The following is a 16,824-nucleotide window of genomic DNA, read 5'->3' on the forward strand; positions in this document are numbered from 1 at the left end:
TTCAGATGACCCAGGTTTGACCCCAGCACCCACATGGTGGCTCCCAAGCATCTGTACATTTAGTTCTGGGGAAGCAGATATCCTCTCTAAGCCTGAGAAGGCACCTCTGGTATTAGCTGCCAAGGTTATATAACTAAAATGTCCAATTACTAGAATTTAAACCCTGGTTTCTCTAATGTAAAAGGCCCAGTCCTGAAGAACTAGTTTCTCATTTTGGAGAACAGGGCATGATTAATAAATAAATACAACACAAAAATCTCCCTTATAAATACCTCCAAAATAACATCCCTCAGGGTGGACAAGTTATCCAATCGTGACATCATGAAGTAAGCCTCTAACTCTAGGCTGCATTAATAGAAAAGGAAAAATGTCTGGGCAAAAACCAACTTACATGCGGTCTTATCTGTTAACCCTCAATGACAATCACACTTTCTCATCACTGCTCACCTCTTTTAGAAGGTGGGCCTCACCCGAGCCAGGCATCTGTGGACAGAAGGTGATAATGGGGACTCTAGGCGAAGGTGGGTCAAAGAAAGAGGGAACCAACCTATAGCTAACAGCTCCATGCCAGTTTTTTGTTTTTGTTTTTTTCCAGACAGGGTTTCTCTGTATAGCCTTGGCTGTCCTGGAACTCACTTTGTAGACCAGGCTGGCCTCGAACTCAGAAATCCGCCTGCCTCTGCCTCCCGAGTGCTGGGATTAAAGGTGTGCACCACCACGACAGGAGAGGCTGTTTTTATCCTTTACACCATTCATTGTCCTTTCATGGTCTCCTTCTTTCCTGCTATGTACAGAACGGTTGCTTTAAATTAAGTAGGCCTCCCTTTAAATACTGGTATTTTTGCCTGAGTAGAGTAAGAGAAAGTAGAAGGCCCAGAAGAAAGCAGGAAGGGGTCTCATGAGGTAACACTTGCTCTCAGGCTCTTCGCCAGACCCAGACAATACATGATATTAAGAGCAAAAGTACAGACCAACTATTAACCAGGTCAGAAACACAGACATCCTCCGTGCTTCCACTGACGTCACTCGTTGATCCAATTTAAGTGGACATAGAAGAAACAACCATAGCAACAAATTAAACAATTAGTAAGGAGTCTGAATTACTTCAACACCTTTACATCTTTTTATGATTAGTATATATATTTCTCTCTTACATCTTTTTATGATTAGTATATATATTTCTCTCTTACAATCGTACTATATAACTCTGAGTTGCCAGTTAATGTTAAAAAAAAAAAATTCAGGTGCTGGTGGTGCACGCCTTTAACCCCAGCACTTGGGAGGCAAAGGCAGGCAGATGTGAGTTCCAGGACAGCCTGGCCTATAGAATGAGTTCCAGGACAGCCATGGCTACACAGAGAAACTCTGCCTCAAAAAAAAAAAAAAAAAAAAAAAACAAGTCTTTAGAAACAAACACATACATACATATACATACATACACACACACACACATACACAGAGACAGAGAGAGAGAGACACCATGTTACCAGGGGAAAAAAGGCTAAAATGATGGGAGTTTATCCAATGCTGACCTAGAGCTAAACTGATTTCCATGATTTGAGGGTGTGTGGGGAGGAGGAGAGATGAGGATGGTGAGGAGTTACATTATTGCATTCAGGTACATAAAGAGGGTTTTAAAAACCAATGCTGGGCTGGTGAAGATGGCTCAGTGGGTAAGAGCACCCGACTGCTCTTCGGAAGGTCCGGAGTTCAAATCCCAGCAACCATATGGTGGCTCACAACCATCCATAACGAGATCTGACGCCCTCTTCTGGAGTGTCTGAAGACAGCTGCAGTGTACTGAATAATACAGCTATAGTATAATGAATAAATAAATCTTTAAAAAAAAACCAATGCTGTTGGCAAGGCAAATGGACCTGTGAGTTCAAGGCCAGCCTGGTCTACAAAGAAAGTAAGTATGAATAAATAGGTCTCTGACTCTTGTGTTAGAATCAGACAAATGCAATGCAGACAAAAACAGAACAACAAAAACCTCTGTATTGTCATTCATCATTTTTCTTGTGATATTCATTTACAAAGTTAAAAAAAAAAAGATTTTCAGGCTTGATATTGAAAAGCTGCAGCAAGGAATGGCCACCCAAGTTTTACATTTACAATCTCAGCTTGGGTAAACAGTCTTTGCTGGCACAGGAAGCATGGCCTTCACCCCTACCACCCTCCTCACCCCTGCTGTCCTCATACCTGTTTCTGAGCTTCTACCTTCTGCTTCCTGGTGGGGTCAATGGCATCTACCATCCATTTAATAGTGAAGTACGTTACTGCACCAAATATTGTTAAACGGAAAATTAAACCGACAACTTCATTCCGACTCAATGGACGAGAAAAGGCTTCAGCATGTACCATCTTGATTGTTAACCTTAAAAAGACACAGAAAAGTCACTAGGAAATAACCATATATTAAAGTTGGGAGAGAAAGCAAGCTGACCTAAGTAAAAGAAACTAACTTTTGGTCAAAATAAAACATTGCCCATTGTTTAAGAAGGGCCCCATTTGAAGGAAAACCATACATTAAGTAAACAAACACATTAAAAGCCTTCCTCAGAATCTGAAGGGGGGGGGGGCTGGCAAGATGGCTCAGCGAGTAAGAGCACTGACTGCTCTTCTGAAGGTCCTGAGTTCAAATCCCAGCAACCACATGGTGGCTCACAACCATCTGTAATAGGATCTGATGCTCTCTTCTGGTGTGTCTGAAATCAGCTATAGTGTACTTATGTATAATAAATCTTTAAAAGAAAACAAACTGAAGTAGGTTAGATACACTTAGTTATAAAATAAACTTACTAAAAAGTAAAGTACAGATATTATTTTAAGTATGTTTTAAAGAACCTGGAAAACAATGATTTTAATGTTAATCCAACTGCAGAAAAAGAGGCTAACAAGAAAATCCTTTACTAATACTAGAGTTAAAATGTCTTCTATTATGTATAATAAATACCAATTCATTTAAGAGTGAAAAATCAAACTACAAACCAACTCATTTATCTCCCATACGAATGTTTCAGTTTTTTCAAAGTCTGTTAAAATTTAAGTATGCACTTTCTTAACTGGTAAGTGACATTAAACTTTTTGAACCACCCTTTGATTCCAACAACAAAGTAAATATGAAACAAGAGAACTAAACCAAAAGAAAAAAAGGAGAAAGAAAAGCCAGACGTGGTGGCGCACGCCATTAACCCCAGCACTCAGGAGGCAGAGACAGGCGGATTTTTGAGTTCAAGGCCAGCCTGGTCTACAGAGTGAGTTCTAGGACAGCCAGGACTACACAGAGAAACCCTGTCTCGGAAAACCAAAAAAGAAAAAAAAACAAAAAACAAAAAACTGTCTTGATATTCCATCTGTTTTAGTCAGGGTTTCTATTCATGCACAAAGCATCATGACCAAGAAGCAAGTTGGGGAGGAAAGGGTTTATTTTGCTTACACTTCCATACTGCTGTTTATCACCAAGGAAGTCAGGACTGGAACTCAAGCAGGTCAGGAAGCAGGAGCTGACACAGAGGCCATGGAGGGATGTTACTTACTGGCTTGCTTCCCCTGGCTTGCTTAGCTCTTTCTTATAGAACCCAAGACTACCAGCCCAGAGATGGTCCCACCCACAAGGGGCCTTTCCCCCTTGATCACTAATTGAGAAAATGCCTTACAGCTGGATCTCATGGAGGCATTTCCTCAACTGAAGCTCCTTTCTCTGTGATACCTCCAGCCCGTGTCAAGTTGACACGCAAAACCAGCCAGTAGGCTAACATCAATAAAACAAATAATGCCAGTGAAGATATGAGGAACTAGGAATCATATTTATACACTAGAAGGCATAAGAGCTGCTGCAGCCACTACAGAAATCACTATTGAGATGAATTATATACCATGAATCTAAAAACTGTAATTCAGCATCCCATAGAGATACTTATACAACCATGTTTTTTGCTACACTATTCCTAAAAGTCAAGATATAGAACTAACCTAGATGTCCATCAACATATAAATATTTAAGAGAAAATGTGATGCACAATGGGATTTTAGAGAGCTATAAAAAATAAATTATCATTTTCAGGAAAATTAATGAAAACTGAAGATCATTATGGTAATTAAATAAGCAGGATCAGAAAGACAAATGTTGTGTGTTCTCTTAGCAAAATTACAGCTATGAAGAAGCAACAAAGAAATTTTATGAAGCTGGGCAGTGGTGGCGCACGCCTTTAACCCCAGCACTCAGGAGGTAGAGGCAGGCGGATTTCTGAGTTTGAGGCCAGCCTGGTCTACAATTCCATGACAGCCAGGGCTACACAGAGAAACCGAAACCCTGTCTCGAAAAACCAAAAAAAAAAAAAAAAAAAAAAAGGTTGGAGAAGGTCATCTCAGCATAAGGATTAAAAGGTAGCAGCACTAGGAAGGGTGAGAACCCCTGGCCTACTGGGAAGGAGACAGGGAGGGTATGGACTGATTACATGTGACATGAAAACAAAGGGAGGATCTGGACATGGGGCTCCCGCATGTAATCCCTGTGCCCAAGAGGCTGACACAGACTGCTCTTCGTCACAGGCCTGTCTGGAGTCCACAGTGAGTTGTAAGACAGCATGGGATACAAGAGACCTAACCAACTCAGGAACAGGGGAAAGGGAGGTGATGTGATTGCGTTTAAACATGGCGCATCCCTGAGCAATGACAACAATCAGGTTTACAGCAGGAATTAGCTCCAGGGTCAAAGGCAACACTTTCACAAAAGAAGATTATCAGGAGTGACGTGACATCACATTTTAGGAGACAGCGGTTAAGAGCACCAACTGCTCTTCCAGAGGTCCTGAGTTCGATTCCCAGCAACCACATGGTGGCTCACAACCGTCTGTAATGGGGTCTGGTGCCCTCTTCTAGAGTGTCTGAAGAGAGCAGTGGTGGTGTAAGAAAACAATACTCATACATATTAACTCACCTAGAAATAAATAAATCAGGATCCGGACTGCTCAGGTAGGTGCTGAGTGAGGACTACACTGACTAATATCCACGTTCCTCCTACTTCTAAAATAGGTTTTCTTTTTCTTATTACTGCTGAGTTAAAATACTTCTCACTGGCTTCTCTGGAATAGCTCTAGCATTTGTTTATAGTTGTGATACAGAGAAAAACCTCCCAGTTCTTTCAGCCATCCAACAGTACTGTCAGACTTGTAGAGCATTCTTGGCTACTGGGAACCATCCGTACCACAATCTTTTACACAACTGCAAGCTCTCATTCTGGATAAAGAACCTTTGGTCTAGGATGTTAAGTAATTCAATAAGAACTTAAAGAACATCTATATAAAAAGAACGTACTATATTTGATTTATAATGGCTACTATATAATTACACAAAAATACAGTGCAGCTAGATTACAAAAAAAAAAAAAAGGGAACTGATTTAGCCACCAAATGATAATTGCCTCATGTAACAATTCACAGTATGGCTAAGTATCCATAGGATTATCCACTTGTATAGATTTCGAAAAATAGGATGCATGATAATCAACTTCTCAAAGGACCTGAAAATTTCACTTTCGTTGTCTATATCTCAATAAAGCTTCAAACATAGTTGATAATAATAATGCAACAGATGGGGTAAGGGTTTTGTTAACAATCTGTGAAGTCATGACATTCCAATAAAATGTTTGGTTTTTTGGTTTCAGTCAGAGCTGGGTATAGTGGCACAAGCCTGTGAATCTCAGCGGACTATTAGGAAGACTGAAGGGCCAAGGTTAAGGTGCAAGGCTAACCTGGGCTACATAGGGTTCAAGATAATTCTAAAGTACATAAAACATCTCTGCCTCCAAAAACCAAGAGTTTAAATCAGCATGTTGAAATTGCCATCTACAGGGCAGTCACTGAATTACAAGATAAATCAGGGCTATAGGCTATTCCTAAAGCATATTTCCTTAACGTCATGAAGACACTAACAGATTTTGTTTTTGTTTATGGAGAAAAGGTTTCTCCACGTAGTCCTAGATGTCCTGGAACTCACTCTGTAGACACAGCTATCCTCAAACTCAGAGATCCACCTGCCCCTGCCTCCCAAGTGCTGGGATTAAAGCTGTATATCACCATACCTGATGACAGTAATAATTTTTTACTCCTATCAAAACACCACCAGGGCTGGAGAGATGGCTCAGCGGTTAAGAACACTAACTCCTCTTCCAGAGGTCCTGAGTTCAAATCTGAGCATCCACAAGGTGGCTCACAATCATCTGTAATTAGACCTGATGTCCTCTTCTGGTGTGTCTAAAGATAGCTACAGTGTACTTAAATATAATAAATCTTTAAAAAAAAAAAACACCACCAACAGACAAATCTCTTGCTTACATATCTTCCCATTCCAATATTAACATTGACTCTAGGCAGATTTAAGACTACTCTGGGTCTAGGCAGAGGTTGATGGTGGTAGCAGCAGCTAAATTTGAGTGAAGAGGTAGCCCACAGAATGGGAGGATATCTTTGTCAACTGACTGACTGAGGATTAATATCCAGAATATATAAAGAACTCCAAAAACTGTGGCTGACACCTTTAATCTTGGCACCTGGGACGTAGAGGCAAGCAGATCTCCAAATTGGAGACCAGCCTGGTCTTCAGAGTTCCAGGACAGCCAGGGCTACGCAGAGAAGACTTATCTCAAAAAACAAAAAAACAAAACCAAAAACAAAACAAAAAAAAAAAAGACCACTGCTCATCATATCCAAAAGTGACTTCGAAATCCTGAAATGAAACGGAAACGTTCTGCTGTGTGGACAGTGAATGGAAATATTTTATACAGTCTCCACAGATGAGGTACATACCCATCTATCATTCATAAAGCACTGATATATCTGCAAATTGGCTGCAAATGTGGAGAATGTATTTCAATTTTGCATAGACGCTAATTTTAACAAAATATACACATTGCTGTATATCACTAAGAAACACCACTAGACCGGTGTTAATTCAGAATTATCTTTAAACGCATATCATTTTAAATCTTTTCCTGTTTAGCTCTGGTTTCAGTGTGGATACCCTATCTCTGAGCAACTACTAACGTTTTTACTGCAGTATTCCCTAAGTCACTGCAGTGTGCTCCAAATGGTCTCTCAACTCAAAGTCCCAGCAATTCTGTGCCTATCAAGGCCCTACAGTCGCAGACTGTGACAATGAATTCCTGCCAGGCTTCGCGGAGAGGGCAGGTCATTATTAACATCAGCATGTTCTGGGAAAGCATGGCCAGCACTGAAGAAACACCTCCGCCTTTGCACAAAGAGGGAGGAGGAGAGGGGCCGGCACGAGCGGACCGGCTCCTTCCAGCCGCCTTCTTACAAGCCTAGCCCTGAGGTCGCCCTGAGCGCCCCCGATCCTCCAATGACCAGGCCGCCTACAAGAGATGTCCTTGCGGGCAGCCGGAGTCTCCCGCCAGCGCTGAGACCTGAGGGCTCGCGCCCGGCCGGGCGCCAAGGCGAGGCCCCGGACGCCCTTGGAGGTTAATCCGCTGGATCCGGGGCGGCGCTCAAGTGTGACCGACGCGGAGGCAGGTGACTACCGGGCTGGTCTCCCCAGGTGAGCGCCAGGCCCTGGGGGACCGGGAGGGATGGGGGACGCACCTGGCCCGGCCCCGCGGGAACCCGCTACTCACCCAGAGGCAGGACCAGAGACGATGGGAGAGCCGTAGCCCGGCCTCGCACAGGAAAGAAACGCGGCCGGGGAGAGAACGCTTCCGGGGGCTGGAGCCCCGCCCCCCACCGCACGGAGCATGCGCGATCCCTGCCGAGCCGGTGGCGTGCCAGCCAAGGCATGGCGACGCAGTGCGGGGCGAGCTACTTTCCCCAACCTACACCTTAGTACCCGCTGGGCCGATAACATTCAGAAAGGTAGATAGGATGAACAGGGTGCTCCCCAAAGGGCTCTGAGTTCAACTTGAGAGACTCAGAAACTGAATTGGGAAAGACGCTTGACACATGAAATCCCTTGCTACTCTGGAGCTGTACGCAACCCTGACAGAGGAGCCTTTTACAGAAGGCAAAGAAATGCTTCCCTGGTTTGATAAACTTCCACCACCACCACCACCCCCCATCCCCGCAGCAAGTCCTCATGATGCTGCTCAGACGCGCATGGCCTCACCATCTGCCTTTCGGTTTCTAGGGTGAGCTCACCCTCCTCCCCCATCTCTGTACTGATGACACCTGGAGGCGGCGCCTGAGAATCCACTGAACGCTTGAGCAGCCAGGCAGACCAGGGAGGTCTGGCAGTTGGGTCAGAATAGGGCATCTGGTGACAGGTTTTGCATATTGATGACTTTTTTTTTTAACCCCTTCCTCTTGCGAAGTGAGGGACGTGACACCAAGATTCCAAGGAACCGTATCTGAAAGCCAGCCCCTTCTGAATGTATATACACTACTAAGGAACAAGAATAAGTAGACACACTGCCCATAAACAAAAGGAGCATCATCACTTCAAATAAAGGCAGTGGGACTATGAAGGAATAAGACAGACTTCTTAAGACCTTTTTATATTCCTGGAGGAGGCAGTTTGTTTCGCTCTGTTTTCAGGATTATCTTTTAAGGCTAAAGAATTCTACAGCCAAGCTGGGATTGGTGTCACATGCCTGTTTTCCTAGCATTTGGGGTGGCTATGCAAGGAGGATTGCTTTATACCCTGGACCACATAAGTAACACACTGCTTCCTCCCTCTGCTGACAGTTATATTAGTAAATGATGTTGTTAATAGCTGTGGAGAGACACAGCCCAGAAGTGCTGCCAGAGCCTGGAAAGTTCCTTGTTAAAGGACTTTACTGGAGTTCGATAGAAGAACACAATAGATGGAATGAATCAATATTAAAAAGAGTTTGGTTTTTTTGTTTTAATTTTAGACTGGTTTACCCAGCACAGTCTTGAATGGTCCAACAATGGCTGTCCTGGTAGCTTCGCAGTGCTGGAGGTAACATGCCTCAGCAGTCCAACAAGACCACAAGGCTTTAAGGATTCCTGGAGAGCCACGACTAGTCTTTAGTCTGTGGAAGAACCTGGATTCTGATCTCAGTGGATGAGGCCAGAGGCAGCAACATCAACAATGGCAGAAACACTAGGTAACTCACCAGCACGTGACAAAGCAAGCAAACTGAATACAAATCCCTGGGATTCCCTTATGTGTAGGCCAATATCTGGGCTGCCCAAGTTTAGAATGAGCCTATCAGTTAGCCTAGTCAAGAGAATCCCTCACAAGTATTCCTAGTAGCTTCTAGACCTTGTCAGTTCTGTTCGTTGACAGTACCACCATCACTGTCACTGGGTCCTCCCCTCAGGTAAAGTCAGATCCTTGGCTATGCATCATCATGATCAACAACAACAACAACAACACACACAAAGAGTTAAGACAAAGTGGGTTTATTAAGTAAAGATAGGTGATAACACTTCTGGTCTAAGCTTGGGGACATGGGAGGTTTATAAGATAGTACAAATGATCAAGATAAATGTGGCTGCTTCTTTCCTTTCCAGTGGATTGCCTATCTCTGCTGTACCCAATGTTTTAATTTAGGAAATTTCTTGCATCTGGGCCTTAAAAGATCACATTACTGCCAGGTGGTGGTGGCGCATGCCTTTAATTCTAACACTTGGGAAGCAGAGGCAGGCGGATTTCTGAGTTTGAGGCCAGCCTGGTCTACAGAGTGAGTTCCAGGCCAGCCTGGTCTACAGAGTGAGTTCCAGGACAGCCAGAGCTACACAGAGAAACCCTGTCTCGAAAAAAAAAAAAAAAAATCAAATTACTGCCCAAAGGACACTCCATCCTACCACAAGGACAATTGACCAACTGTGTCCATAGCAACTTTGCTCATCAGAGCCAGAAACTGGAAACAAACTAGATGTCTCTCAACATTAGAATGGATAAAGAAAATGTGGTACAGGCTGGAGAGATGGCTCAGCCTTTAGGAGCACTGACTGCTCTAACAGAGGTCCTGAGTTCAATTCCCAGTACCCACATGGTGGCTCACAACCATCTGTAATGCTGTAATGGGATCCGATGCCATCTTCTATAGTGTCTGAGGACAGTGACTGTGTACTCACATACATAAAATAAATAAAATCTTAAAAAAAGAAAATGTGGTACATTTACACAATGAAGTATTACTGAGCTGTTTGAAAAATGACACCATGGAATTTGCAGGCATATGGATGGAACTAGGAAAAAAAAAATTATCCTGAGTGAGCTAACCCAGACCCAGGAAGACAAACATGGTATGTACTCACTTATAAGCAGGAATTACCTGTTTGTAAAAGATAACCATGCTATAATCCACAGGCCCAGAGAGGCAAGGTGATAAGCAGAGATCAGGGGGTTGGGTCCCATGCATCTACCTGGAAAGGTAAAATAGATTCTGTGAACAGACTGGGGGAAGGAGAGGATGAGAACAGGAAGGATCAGACGGGGGGGGGGGGGGGGGGGTGGGAGGCGGTACTGGGAGAGATAACTGGAATTTGGGGGCAACTAGCAGTGTGATACAGAAACCTACTGCAGTGGAAACTCCCTGGAATCTACGAGGGTGATCCTAGTGAAGACTCCTGGTAATGGGGGACCCAGAGCCTAAACCAGCCATCTTCTGTAACCTGGTAGTGGTACTGGGACACCAACACAGTCACAAAACCTTCAACTTACAATTTGTCCTGCCCTGAAACACATTCTAGGAGAATGGTGGTGTAGAACATGTGGGAGTGGCCAACTTGCCACCCATGTCACCACAAGATGGAGCTCAAGCCTAACAACTGCCCGCAGATGGCCAGGAACCAGAGGCTGGACAGCCCAGAGACCTAGGATAGAACCAAAGCCAGACTGGCAAAAAAAGAAGAGGAAGAGAAGGAGGAGGAGGAGACGACGACCAAAAACACATCTCTGAGATAGTTCCTAATGATATTCTGCATGTTCATAGATTACTAACTAACTCAATTACCATCAGAGAGGCTTCATCCAGCAACTGATGGGAGCAGATGCAGAGACCCACAGCAAATATTAAGCAGAGCTCAGGGAAATCCCAGAAGGGATGGGGCAAGGATCATAGGAAACAGAGGGGTTGAGGATACCATGAGAGCATGGCCCACAGAATCAACTAGGCAGGGCTCATAGGGACTAAGAGAGACTGAAGTGACAAACATGGATGCTGTATGGGTCTGAGCTAGGTCCTATGCATATATGTTATAGCTATGTAACTTGGCATTCTTGTGGTAGTCCTGACAGTGGTGGTGAGAGGTGTCTGACTCATCTTCTCCTGGGACCCTTTGCCTCCTACTGGGTTGCCTCATCCAACCTTGGAATGATGTGCCTAGCCTTATTGTAATGTGTTAAGCCATGTTTGGCTGATACTCCTGGTAAGCCTGTTATTTTATTTTATTTTATTTTGTTGTTGTTGTTGTTTTGGTTTTTTTGTGTGTGTTTGTTTTTTGAGACAGGGTTTCTCTGTGTAGCCCTGGCTGTCCTGGAACTCACTCTGTAGACCAGGCTGGCCTCGAACTCAGAAATCCACCTGCCTCTGCCTCCCAAGTGCTGGGGTTAAAGGCATGCGCACCACTGCCTGACAGCCTGTTATTTTCTAAAGGGAAATGGAGGAGGAGGAGGACAAAGAGGGCAAGGAGGGGGAGGAAGACAAGGATGACGAGGACGATGAAGAGGAGGAGGAATAGTTCTGGAGGAGAGAGGGATTGGGAAGAGTGGAGGGATGTAATGTATAAGAGAGTAATATTTTTTTTTAATATCAAATTGCTGGCTTTCTGCAAACCACAGGTCCCTTCCCAGAAGTTAAAAAAAAAATCAATAGAGGGTCCTTAAGTCCAATTAGACTTGATTGGATGCCACCAAGGTATGGATGCCACTACCATACTAAGAAGTACTGTGCCTTCCAGCTTTGTCCCTCAACAGAGGAATGGATACAGAAAATGTGGTACATTTACACAGTGAAGTACTATTCAGCTATTAAAAACAATGAATTTATGAAATTCTTAGACAAATGGATATATCTGGAGGATATCATCCTTATGGAGGTAACCTAATCACAAAAGAAGACACTTGATATGCACTCACTGATAAGTAGATATTAGCCCAGAAACCTAGAATACCCAAGATACAATTTGTAAAACACAAGAAAATCAAGAAGGAAGACCAACGCTTGGATACTTCATTCCTCCCTAGAATAGGGAATAAAATATCCATGGAAGGAGTTACAGAGACAAAGTTTGGAGCTAAGACAAAAGGATGGACCATCCAGAGACTGCCCTACCCAGGGGTTCATCCCATAATCAGCCACCAATCACAGACACTATTGCATATGCCAGCAAGATTTTGCTGAAAGGACCCTGATATAGCTGTCTCTTGTGAGGCTATGCCAGTGCCTGGCAAATACAGAACTGGATGCTTACAGTCATCTATAGGATGGAACACAGGGCCCCCAATGGAGGAGCCAGAGAAAGTACCCAAGGAGTTGAAAGGGTCTGCAACCCTATAGGAGGAACAACAATATGAACTAATCAGTACCCCCAGACCTCGTGTGTCTACCTGCATATGTAGCAGAAGATGGCCTAGTCAGCCATCATAGGGAATAGAGGCCCCTTGGTCTTGCAAACTTTATATGCCCCAGTACAGGGGAATGCCGGGGCCAAGAAGTGGGAGTAAATGGGTAGGGGAGCAGGGTGGGGGGGGGGTGGTATAAGGGACTTTCTGGATAGCATTTGAAATGTAAATAAAGAAAATATCTAATAAAAAAATTTTTAAAAAGAGTTACTGTGCCTTGCTGGTTGTTTTGTAGTTCATAGACATCACAGCTTGATAGGACTATTGCTTCTTTCCCCTTGGAAATTTTTTATTTTCTTTTTTTGTTCAATTTTTTACTAGATATTTTCTTCATTTACATTTCAAATGCTATCCCGAAAGTCCCCTATACCCTCCCCCGCCCTAAAGTTTTTCAAGACAAGGTTTCTCTGTGTAGGCCTGGCTGTCCTAGAAGTCACTCTATAGACCAGGCTGGCTCCCAACTCACAGAGATCTGCCTACCTCTGTCTCTCAAGTGTTGGGATTAAACCCGTGCCTCCACTGCCTGACTTGTCCCTTGGAAGCTTGCATAAGGCCTGTCTTCTGGTGTCAGGAAAGCCAGTCCTCAGTTCCAGCTTGGATCCTCAGTGTCTTGGACTCTTGGTGTCTTCAGCAATAGGACTTAATTTTCAACCTCTAGGAGGCAACCTAAGATAACAAAAACGCCATGTAATGTTTTGGGAGTCTAGGGCTTCCTTTTTTTTTTTTTTTATTTTATTTATTTAAGTAAGTAATTACACTGTAGCTGTCCTCAGACACTCCAGAAAAGGGCATCAGATCTCATTACGGATGGTTGTGAGCCACCATGTGGTTGCTGGGATTTGAACTCAGGACCTTTGGAAGAGCAGTCAGTGCTCTTCCAAAGGCTCTGAGCCATCTCTCCAACCCCAAGTCTAGGGTTTCTTATGCCTGGTATTGAGGGTTTTGATGGATATTTTGTGGGTTTTACTGGAGCATTGTCAGCTCAGTTGGGAAAGTTTTATTTAAGCTATACCTATACCTATATCTATATTTATATCTAATCTACATATTTATATCTGTATATAGACTTATGTGTATTAAGTGTAATTTTAGGTTAAAAATAGTATGATTTTTTTATGGCTTTTTCCGAAATCTTTATTATTCTTTTATCTTCCTCCTTCCCTCTCTTTCTGTATGGATCCCCCTCCTTCCTCCCTATTAACAAAGCCCACCCTGGTCCTTTTTCATTTCAATGGCTTCTGCAGTTACTTCAAGTTATGTAGTCACATCTGAAGTTTTGGAGTTAGGAGCCACAGATGAGAGAAACATCAGACATCTGTCTGAGTCCGGATTACTTTACTCAATAGGATCTTTTCAAGTTCCGTCCATTTACCTCCAGATTTCATTTTACCTACAGCTAAATAGTACTCCATTGTGTATATGGACCACCTTTCCATTGCCCATTCGTCAGTTGAAGGGCATTTAGGTTGTTTCCATTTCCTAGCTATTGTGATGAACACAGCTGAGCAAGTTTCTGTGGGATAGGATGCCAGGTCCTCTGGGCCAATGCCAAGAAGTGGTGTAGATGGGTCAGATGGTAGATTTACTTCTAGCCACATTTATTTTCAGAGTGGCCATACCAGTTTGTCATATCACTAATACTAAATGGGGTTCCCTTTTCCTCATACCCTCTCTACAATTTGTTGCTAATAAAACAAATAATGTTTGTTTTATTATATACTAGGAGAGCAATTCCTGATCGTTTCCTGGTCCCGTTGGGTTGGAGGACTTTTTCCCATCCTTAATTTTAAAGTGGCACCTATCTTTAAAGCTGAGTTTCTTTTTTTCTTTTTAAGATTTATTTATTTATTATATGTAAGTACACTGCAGCTGTCTTCAGACACTCCAGAAGAGGGTGTCAGATCTCGTTACGGATGGTTGTGAGCCACCATGTGGTTGCTGGGATTTGAACCCAGGACCTTCAGAAGAGCGATCAGTGTTCTTAATTGCCATCTCTCCAGCCCCTAAAGCTGAGTTTCTTATAGACAGCAGATAGATGGACTTGGTATCTTGACCCATTCAGCAGGCCTATGTCTTTTGATTGAATAATTAAAACATTAATATTTAAAGTTATTATTGAGAAGTGTATGCCGATTGCAGTCATTGTGGTGGTTATTGTTGTTGCCATCCATGTTCTAAGAGTTTCTTTGTGTTCCCATAATTATAACTTTTTTTTTTCTTTTCTACCATCCCTCAGTTATGCTTATTACTCTCTTCAGTCTGGAATTTTGCTTTTGAGGTTTTATTTAGGGCTGGTCTCTGGATAGGAATTGTTTTAGCCTGTTTGGCTCATAGAAAGTTTCTCTTACTACTTGGACTATGGCAGACAGTTTTGCTAGGTATCATAGTCTAGGTTGGTAGTTGTGGTCTTTTAGAATTTGGGGTACATCTAGAAGCCAGTCTCTTCTGGCTCTTAAAGTTTCTAAGAAGTCAGCTGTGACTCTTGGATTTTTTTTTTCACACATGACATGAGCTTCACCCCACCCCCAAGCAGCTTTCAACACACTTCCTTGTTTTATTCTGCCCACTTTGTGTTTTAGCTATGATATTCTATGAAGATTTTCTTTTCTGGTCTTATCTATTTGGTGTTTTGTATGCTTCTTGTCTCTGTATGGGTGTGTCTTTCCTTGGTTTATGGACATTTTCTCCTGTGATCTTGATGAAGATCTGGTCTGTACCATTGACCTGGGATTATTTTCCATCATCTATGAAGTCCTATGATGGGAAGATTTGGCCTTTTCATAGTATCCTGCATGTTCCTTTCCTGATTTTTATTTTGTTTTGTTTTTTAATTTTTTTTCATATTCCTTACTTGTTTGATCTTTTTATACTTTATTCTTGAGTTCTGAACTTTCTCTGTAGATCATGCTGGCCTCAATATCACAGAGATCTGCCTGCCTCTGCCTCCCGAGTGCTGGGATTAAAGGTATTCACCACTACCACCTGGCTCTTTTTTTTTTTTTTTTTTTTTAAAGAAAATTTTTCTTCATTTTTTTTGTTCTGGTTTTGGATGTTTTGAGACAGTGTTTCTCTGTCCAGGAACATGCTCTGTAGAATAAGCTGGCCTCGTCTCATACTCAAAATCTGCCTGCTTCTGCCTCCCAAGTGCTGGAATTAAAGTAATGGGCACCACACCAAACTTCTGAGTATTTCCTCCTCTTCCTCCTCCCCTCCCCCTCCCCTCCCCCTCCTCTTCCTTTCTTCTTGTTTTAATTTTATTTATTTATATATTTTATTGGGTTTTTTTTTTAATGTAGGAGTGCTCTGTCTGCACTATACTTACATGCCAGAAGAGGGCATCAGATCCCTTTATAGATGTTTGTGAGCCACCATGTGGTTGCTGGGAATTGAACTCAGGACCTCTGGAAGAACATCCAGCGTACTTAACTTCTGAGCCATCTCTTCAGCCCTAAGCATTGATTTTTTTTTTCCTTAGATATTTTCTTTATTTACATTACAAATGTTATCCCCTTACCCAGTCCCCCCCCCAGAAGCCCCCTATTCCACTTCCCTCCCCCTGCTTCAATGAGGGTGTTCCTCCACCCACCCACCCACTCCCACCTCCCTGCCCTCGATTCCCCTACACTGGGACATCTATTGAGCCTTCATAGGACCAAGGACCTCAGCATTGATTCTTTTTTGGGTCTTTTTGTTTTTTGGTAAAAATTTTTTGTTTTGTTTTTTTTGTTTTTTCAAGACAGGGTTCCTCAGTGTAGTCCTGGCTGTCCTGGAACTCACTTTGTAGACCAGGCTGACCTCAAACTCAGAAATCTACCCACCTCTGCCTCCCAAGTGCTGGGATTAAAGACGTGCACCACCACCGCCCGGCCAGCATTGATTCTTAATATTATTTAGTGCATTTTCTTTTTAAGTTCATTGAGTCAGATTTTATTTGTTTTTAATGTTCTTCAAACTCCTTGAGTTACTTGAGTTTATGATTGCTCTTTTAAGCTGTGTGTCCTGGGGTTCTTTTTAGGTGAATTTCATTGGAGAACATTTCTATAAGACAGATAGGTTTCGAGGAGGGGGTTACTTTCATATTATGTTATTTATGTATTTATTTTTGTGGTGAGATCTTGGCATTTGCACTTCTTTTGTTGGCTCTGTGTCTGATATGAACACAGCTAGTGGGAACATAGCACAGAATTTACCTGCTGGGTTAGACTGGAAGTTTGAATATGGTTTAGGTGTGTTGAAGGCCGGTGGACATAGGGGCTGTGTTGGCATTCAAGATGG

At 42.9% G+C, this 16,824-nt stretch overlaps 1 protein-coding gene across 2 annotated transcripts in view; it reads right to left on the bottom strand.

The window, feature by feature from the left end:
- Positions 1-16,824, bottom strand: part of Atad1 (ATPase family, AAA domain containing 1) — a 67,230-nt gene that overhangs the window by 32,075 nt on the left and 18,331 nt on the right. Inside the window, exons 1-2 of one of the 2 annotated variants that reach the window (NM_026487.3) lie at positions 7,634-7,666; positions 2,203-2,377 (exon numbers count right to left, since the gene is read on the bottom strand). In NM_026487.3, the coding sequence (NP_080763.2) occupies positions 2,203-2,364 (162 nt within the window). In that variant the 5' untranslated portion in view covers positions 2,365-2,377; positions 7,634-7,666. Of the gene's footprint in view, positions 1-2,202; positions 2,378-7,633; positions 7,667-16,824 lie in introns of those variants that run through there. The other variant, XM_006527313.3, reaches the window with a different exon arrangement.

This window comes from Mus musculus, chromosome 19 (genome assembly GCF_000001635.26).
Source record: "Mus musculus strain C57BL/6J chromosome 19, GRCm38.p6 C57BL/6J".
In the NCBI taxonomy this organism is placed as follows: domain Eukaryota; kingdom Metazoa; phylum Chordata; class Mammalia; order Rodentia; family Muridae; genus Mus; species Mus musculus.